The 9,224-nt window shown below is 30.5% G+C and overlaps 1 protein-coding gene across 1 annotated transcript in view; it reads right to left on the reverse strand.

The window, feature by feature from the left end:
* LOC144856255 (uncharacterized) overlaps positions 1-9,224 on the reverse strand; it is a 112,701-nt gene extending 103,477 nt beyond the window's left edge. Inside the window, exons 1-3 of the mRNA XM_078714202.1 lie at positions 9,182-9,224; positions 5,221-5,291; positions 5,002-5,089 (exon numbers count right to left, since the gene is read on the reverse strand). Coding sequence (XP_078570328.1) covers positions 5,002-5,089; positions 5,221-5,228 — 96 coding nt within the window. The 5' untranslated portion in view covers positions 5,229-5,291; positions 9,182-9,224. The remainder of the gene's footprint in view (positions 1-5,001; positions 5,090-5,220; positions 5,292-9,181) is intronic.

Here is a 9,224-nt window from a genome sequence, read left to right on the forward strand (position 1 = left end):
TCAAAATATTTTCCCATGTGGACGAAATAAAGTTAAAAGTTAAAGTTAAAATAGAGAGGTTTGCTGGAACCGATAATGTTTTATTAATACTGGCATAATATACCTATTATTGTATGTTACCTTATTTTGTGATGTTACTTGTGCGTCATTTTGTATGAGACAAGCCACTATTTCTGTTGTAGGGTTGGCATATCGGAAATACGTATGTAGTGGAGTGCGTCCAAGCTAGAAAGAAATCATAATCATATAGTTTATAAATATAAATTCCAGCTGTAATGTAATCATATTTTTCGGTCATGTCATATTGATAATTGTTGGACATTCTACATTGTTAAGACAAAAGTGTACAAAACAATCAAAATCAGCTACATTCATTCGTACTTTATGTACAACACATCTGGCTTGTTACATATAGCATGCCGTACTGACCAACGTCAACGCAACTAACAATCAGTACTTGAAAACCGGTACGCTTGCAAAACGTTTTTTTCGCGTACTTATCTATCGTATTTGATTGAATAAAAAAAAAGAAATTTACGCCTTTATAAAATAGGACCCAAATACAATTATTCCAAGAGTTGAATATTATATTATTTAAACTAGACAGATAACTTGAAGTGCTACTATAATTGTAATATAATGTGTGAATTAATATTAATTGACTTTACTAGAGGGTGAGCTTGCTTCGCTCGCGGTAATTATTTTAGTTTTAGTTTATTGGGAAGGTGTTCCGGGCGTTTATTCAAATAAATACCATCTTAATTGGCATAATTAATACATTATTCCGCGACACAGTGAGCCATATTTGCCTATGAACGAAGACGTTTTAGACGGCTTGCAACACTGGCCAGAAGTATCCCAGGGCCCTAATGGGACACAGATAGCGCACAGTATACATAAAGTCCTGGCAGCTTATACTCAACAACTCGGCTATCGGAGTTTCAATCGATTTCAAACAAAAGCTGTTATCATCAGTTCTCTCGATGTAATGTTATATAAATATTTCCCACAATTTACTCCTATGTTTTATGAATATCTTTAATTTGATCTTTATGTAGGCCTACTACTATATACCTTCACACGCGCGGTCCGAAAATATAAAAAACAAAATGGCTATCGCCACCAAGCACCAACGGCCAACTTAGTTGAAACAGGGAGTTGTTTTACAACTCCCTGGTAGAAACCATGACGACCTTGCAGGGAATAGTAGCAAGGTGATTGACACACCTTACCGTGAACCCGGAAATTACTTCTACTTCTACCGCACATAGAGTTAAAATTTAACGATTGAAATTGAAATTTTGTTATAAAACCCTTTATAATATCCTCCTAAGATAGAAATATGGAACGATATCGTAATAGTGGAAACTAATGTTATCAAATCTACGTTTCGCGGTACATCTGAGATAGATAAGGTAGGTATCCAAGGCAGAGATTTATACCGAAGTTTTTGCATTGTGCTCGCCTATGTCGGAATTAACCATAATTTATATATAGATGCAATGTAATATTGTTTCTAAAAATACATGTCGGTTATGGCATGTCTTCATTTCTTGTTTCATACAATAACTGCTTCTAAAATTCGCAATAAATAATTCAAAATAATTAATATTAATTATAAATTACATGTTATAAATGAAATAGAGATGTTCGCTGCTTCTAAAATTCGCAATAAATAATTCAAAATAATTAATATTAATTATAAATTACATGTTATAAATGAAATAGAGATGTTCGTTGGAACAGATACTGTTTTCATAATAATGACATAAATACCACGATGATTGTGTGTACATTACTACATGTTGTGATGTTACTGATGCGCCATACTATGTGAGACAATTGGTCACTATTGCTGTTAGAATATCGCAAATACCTATGTAGTGTAGTGTCTCCATACTAGAAAGAAGTCATATTCATGTAATGTATTCATATTTTTTTTTATGTTAAATTAAGACCCAATGAAATTAGTTCAAGAATAATAATTATATTCTAACCAGCTTAAAAAAAATAGAAGATAAATTGAAGAACTACTATAATTGTAATACAAATGTGTGAATGACAATAAATTATATGACGTCATAATTGGCGAGACGTACTTAGTTATACTATGGAATAATTGTTTATACAAACACATATCGATCATGGCATGTCTGCATAATATAGTTTTTAATTAATTTATTTTTTATTTAATAACTGTTTTTAAATTTGCAATACCTACTTCTAAATAATTCATATAATTATAAAAGAGACGTCGAAAATGGAATAGAGATGTTTGCTTGAACCGATAATGTTTATTTATACTGGCATAATATACCTACTATTGTATGTTACCTTATTTTGTGATGTAATTGCTGCGCCATGCCGTATGAGACAATCCACTATTTCTATTTTAGGATTGTCATTGAAAAAATACACATGTAGTGGAGTGTTTCCAAACTAGAAAGAAATCATAACCATGTAGTAGTAAATATCAATTCCAGCTGTAATGCAATCATATATTTCGGTCATGCCACATTGATAATGGTTGTAAATTCTACATTGTTATGACAAAATCTTCTGAGTGTACAAAACAATAAAAACCAGCTAAATTCATTTGTACATTATTTACCACACATAGCTTGTTACATACCGTACAGACCAACGTCAACGCAACAGTCTACTTGTCTACGCCTTTTTAAAAGAGGTCCCAAATAAAATTATTTCAAGAGTTGATTATTATATTATATAAACAAACTTAAACAAACTAGAGAGATAAATTAAAGTGCTACTATAATTGTAATACTATGTGTGAATTAATATTAATTGACTTTATGCAATGTAATATTGTTTCTAAAAATACATGTCGGTTATGGCATGTCTTCATTTCTTGTTTCATTCAATGACTGCTTCTAAAATTCGCAATAAATAAATCAAAATATATAATATTAATTATAAATTACATGTTATAAATGAAATAGAGATGTTTGCTGGAACAGATACTGTTTTCATAATAATGACATAAAGACCACTATGATTGTGTGTACATTACTACATGTTGTGATGTTACTGATGCGCCATACCATGTGAGACAAGTCACTATTGCTGTTAGAATATCGCAAATACCTATGTAGTGTAGTGTCTCCATACTAGGAAGAAGTCATATTCATGTAATTTATTCATATTTTTTTGTTATGTTAAATTAAGACCCAATGAAATTAGTTCAAGAATTATAATTATATTCTAACCAGCTTTAAAAAAATAGACAGATAAATTGAAGAACTACTATAATTGTAATACAAATGTGTGAATGACAATCGATTATATGACGTCATAATTGGCGAGACGCACTTAGTTATACTATGGAATAATTGTTTGTACAAACACATATCGACCATGGCATGTCTGCATAATATAGTTTTTAATTAATTTATTTTTTATTTAATAACTGTTTTTGAATTTGCTATACCTATTTCTAAATAATTCATATAATTATAAAAGAGACGCCATAAATGGAATAGAGATGTTTGCTGGAACCGATAATGTTTATTTATACTGGCAAAATATACCTACTATTGTATGTTACCTTATTTTGTGATGTAATTGCTGCGCCATGCCGTATGAGACAAGCCACTATTTCTATTTTAGGATTGTCATTGAAAAAATACACATGTAGTGGAGTGTTTCCATTCTAGAAAGAAATCAAAAACATGCAGTTTATAAATATCAATTCCAGCTGTAATGCAATCATATATTTCGGTCATGCCACATTGATAATGTTGTAAATTCTACATTGTTATGACAAAATCTTCTGAGTGTACAAAACAATAAAAACCAGCTAAATTCATTTGTACATTATTTCCCACACATAGCTTGTTACATAGCACACCGTACAGACCAACGTCAACGCAACAGTCTACTTGTCTACGCCTTTTTAAAATAGGACCCAAATAAAATTATTTCAAGAGTTGATTATTGTATTACATAAACCAACTTAAACAAACTAGACAGATAAATTAAAGTGCTACTATAATTGTAATATAATGTGTGAATTAATATTAATTGACTTAATGTAATGTAATATTGTTTATAAAATACATGTCGGTTATTGCATGTCTTCGTTTGTTTCATTCAATAACTGCTTCTAAAATTCGCAATGAATAATTCTAAATAATTAATTTTAATTATAAATGACAAATTATAAATGAAAGAGAGATGTTTGCTGGATCAGATAGGCCTACTGTTTTCATAATAACAATCAGTATGATTGTGTGTACATTACCATAGTATCTAGTGACGTTACTGATGCGCCGTGTTGTATGACATAATCCACAATTTCTGTTGTAGGGTTGGCACATTTTAAATACGTATGTAGTGGAGTGTATCCATACTAGAAAGAAATCATAATCATGTAGTTTATAATTATCAATTCCAGCTGTAATTCAAACATGTTTTTTATTCAAGGCACATTGACAATTGTTGTAAATTCAACACTGTTATGATTATGACTAAAATCAGTTAAATTTACACTACGTTTAATAACATGCTAATCTCACAAATCATGAAAAAGTGAATACATAGTTGCTGTTGTCGATTGTCAAAGAAATGTGAGTCTAGTCACCGTTATAAATTATCTGTATAATTATTTCGAAAAAGTCTTACTAGATTGGATTTAGATAAACTCAAATATGCTTTTGAAGCTTTTTTTTACATACAAAAATTGGCTCATGACTTTAAACTGTCATTCTGAAGTCGGCCAACCCTCTACAGTAACTGTACACATCGATCTCATAATTTAAGACAAACATTAACAATAAGTACTGATTATATTGTCACTAAGTGTATTTATTTAATTTGCAGCATTCGTCACTGACGCATGTGTTATTGATCCAGTAATCATTATATTTGAATAGAGGTATAATGATTACAGTTTACAATTTACTTAATGTATGGTCTTTTTGGAACTAATTGAATGACTATACTTTCTTATTAGTAATATGGTAAGCCCATCCTTTGTTTTACCTTATCTTTGTTTTTCAAAAGATCTGGATTTTTCTGACGTATTTCTTTAATTTGTTGCAAGTCATTCATCTTAAAAGCATCTTGTAATCTGTAACGGTCAAATATGAAATATAGAATGAGTTAGGCCTACATCAATAATAAAAAAAAAAAAACAATGATAGCATTTATGTTTTTCGTAGCCGTGTTCGTATAGTATTGTTCTTCAACTTTACAACTCACCCCGACATCTTAAGTACTATACTGAGTTTTCATAAAGCTTTTCTTTGCTGGTTTAGTTTAGATTTGTTTCTCTGAAGAAAATATCATTAATCGAATTTAAATATTATTATTACAATACTAGTTTTTGATACAACAATAAAATGTATTTATACAGCAATACTATAGTGAACAATAGTATTTAATAGTCAGATGTCAAAAACATTAAGTACAATATATTGCTCAATAAGAGCACGTGACATTCTGTTAGATACAGGACAAGAACCCTACGTGTGCAAAAATATACTATCGTGTTAATATGATTTATGAACATTATTACAGAAAGTTTCTTCAGATGAAGACTTTTAATAATTAATTTTTTTCATTTCTCAAAAATAGATATTGCCTTAATAATAATAGACAATTAATAATTAGGGTTTTTGCGGAATATTCCGTCAAAAAGCATGTAAATGTTGTTTCTATGATTGTGCACTTTCCTAAACTATATTTAACAAAATACAAATATTTTTTTAAATAAAATTAAACGTAAAGAGGATCGGGTGAGAGAGGGCGATATACACTGTGACCACAACATCGATAATCCGATAACAAACAGCAACAAGTATAACTTTATCTCCTCGTGCATATTCAATTTACTCGATAACGTCCTCTGTAGTTTCTGCCTTAACCTAATTGAAAAAAATAAAAATAATGAAGCCACTTAACTAAGTAAATCAACCCTAAAACGAGTTTTTACGGCCATCCTGTGGAAATATAACGAGGAAATTGTCTGATCGCGTTAGAAAACACTAAGAGACAACAGTTTCTATTATCATTATTATTATATAACACAATAATAGACACAATTCAGCAGTATAAGCAAATTATGTTTCAGGTCATAGCATGCCAACAATTTACTCTCATACTAACGTACGTGCTTGGTTGCGTTTGCAAGGATTTTTTTTAATTAAATGTCAGGAAAATTATTTTTATCACAAAAATTAACTGTAATTTGTGAAAGTGACAAAATCAAACAAGGACATAGTAGACGCTTTATTAAAAGTAAAAACACAAGCTAAAATAAATCGTATAATTTCCCTGAATAAATTAAACATGTAGTGGTTACCGAAAAATGTACATTGGTTGAACCTTAATACATTTAAAAAAAAACAGAAATAAGCCAAAGCCAAACAGAGAAAATACATACCAACAAGAACGTGCCTAAACAAAATTAAAAAAACAACAATTACCTTTGGAATGTCATTTATACCATGGAGGTATCCATGTTTATACTATAGCATAACAGTAGGGTAAAACCATGGAGGTATAAAAAAGAAGGAGATACAACTAGCTAATAGAGATTAAAATGCAGTGTGCTATGGTAAAACTAATCGGTAGGAGTTAAAATAACGTCAATATAATTTCGACACACTCCAACAGTATAATGGCTACGTTTACAAACCCATACATATTTTAGGCTTTCTTCTGCATAACCGTAGCTTTTTGTATAAACAACTAAAGTGTAGGACTATTGTGTTTGTGAACTCGGTGGTTTTCATTCAAAATAAAGAGGTTTCGCATGACTACCAAACAGACGGAAATGAATTCATATTTTAGTTTAATGATAATATACTTTGAGTAAATATCTATCACTGTATTGACTACAGTGTAGCATCATACGTATTATTGATAAAACTAAAGTTGAAATCATCATGTTGACGGATTATATATCATGTAGGCTACTAGCAATAAAGCTCTAGACTATGCAAATGCCATTCACTTCTTCATTCCACAAAATAAAGTTTATTTTCTGTCCGGTCCGATTTCCATTTCCATTTCCTATTAACTGATGTACAATAAATAGAATACAGGTACTTTGATCATTTCCCTTGTTTCAGGGTTAAAACCCATTTTCAGTTGTTAGGGAATTTCTATGGAAGTCATTATAATTTACTTTTCTAAAACTGTATTTAACAAATAATCAATATTTAAACAAATGACATAATATAAACGTAAAGATAACTGGAGGAGTGAGGCCGATATACAATGTGACAAAACAACATCGCTATTCACGAAAATAAAAAAGCAACAAGCATCATCTCCTCATGCATATTCAATTGTCTCGATAACGCCCTCTATAGTTTCTTTTTTAGCATTATTGAAAACAAAAATGCTGCCGAATGAAGACACGCGTACCCGGAAGCCACTTAACTAAGTAAACCAACCCTGAAGTGTCAGAAAAATTATATTTATCACAAAAAGTATCTATAATTTGTGAAAGTGACGAATTGGTTTGATTTTAGATGGTGTGTACGAAAAACAAACAAGAACACTTGACATTATAGAATCTATATTAAAAGCCAAAACATAAGCTAAAATAACTGTAATATATTCATTCCCTGAATAAATTAAACATTGGTCCCGATAACTGTAAAACTGCACATTGATTGAAAATATTAACCTTATTAATAAATTTGAAATCAAAACATAAATAAACACTGTTAGCCAAACAGAGAAAATACCTACCAACGAGAGGCAAGAAATGAAAACAAAATAGTGAACAAAATCCAAAACAACAATGACGTATGCTGTATTAAATTCAGAATATAGTTTACACTAGCATAAATGTAGGGTAAAACTAACCAGTAGAAACAGTAGAAGTTAAACAACTACATATAATTATACGAAACTCAAACAGTATAATGACTACATTTACTAAACCCATACATATTTGTTCTTTCTTCTGTACAACCTTAGGTTTTTGCCTATAAACAATAAAGTGTATGGCTATTGTGATTTTGAACTCGGCCATTATCATTGAAAAGAAATAGGTTTCGCATGACTACCAAACAGACGGAAATGAATTCATCTTTAGTTTAATAAAATAGACTTTTAGTAAGTATATCATTGCATTGACTATTTTGCAGCATCATACATATATTTATAAAACTAGTGTTGAAATCATCATTTTTACTACTTATACGAATAAAGCTCTTTTCCCAAACGTTTTTTTAAGATCCAGAAGCTTGGACCTAACAATTAGTCGAGTTTACAAAATACCAAAAATGTCGGCCGTAGATAAAAAGCTTTCCGCTTGATATAGCTTCTGAATGAGTAGTCCTCTGGTGATATAGCTGGCTAAAGCAGCGGCGCGAAAGGCAACAAGCATAACTTCATCTCCTCATGTATGTTCTATAGTTTATTTTTTCTTCATGCCGCATGAAGGCACGCGTACGCGGAAGCAATGTTTGTTAGTACATAAGTGAAAGATAGTTACTTCCTCAATATAACTAAAACTAACTCTCTATTTATTATCTCTCTCTCTCATTATAACGTAAACACAAATTACCATGGGATTCGAACCCCATAATCTAATCCACTCGACTATAAAGACGGCTCCAAAGTTTATATTATGGATATGACTAATGAATATTCATGTTTCTTTTGTGACGTTTCATGATGGGTCTCCAGCTTATGCACGAAATGAAATATCGCTACCGGAAGCACCTTAACTATGTAAACCAACCTGAAGTTTCAGGAAAATTATATTTTATCACAAAAGTATCTATAATTTGTTAAAGTGACGAATTATTTTTATTTTTGATGAGGTGTGTACGAAAACTTGACATTATATACTCTATTAAAAGTCAAAACACAAGCTAAAATAAATGGAATATTTTCCCTTAATAAAGTAAACATGTAGTTGTTGCCGATAACTGTAAAACTGTACATTGATTGAAAATAAACTTATTAATGAAATTGAAATCAAAGCATAAATAAGCCAGACTACGGCATCGTCACACTCATACACTGTTGGCAAAACAGAGAAAATACATACCAGAAAGAGGCGAGAAAATGAATAAAAACTACATGGTTGAACAAAATCCAAAACAACTTAACAATAATGTATGCTGCATTACATTCAAAATGTCATTTACACACTAGCATAGATTAAAACTAATCGGTAGAAGCTAAAACAACTTACATATAACTTCACGACACTCCAACAGTATAATGGCTACGTTGAC

Source organism: Antedon bifida, chromosome 11 (assembly GCF_963402885.1).
Source record: "Antedon bifida chromosome 11, ecAntBifi1.1, whole genome shotgun sequence".
Lineage (NCBI taxonomy): Eukaryota > Metazoa > Echinodermata > Crinoidea > Comatulida > Antedonidae > Antedon > Antedon bifida.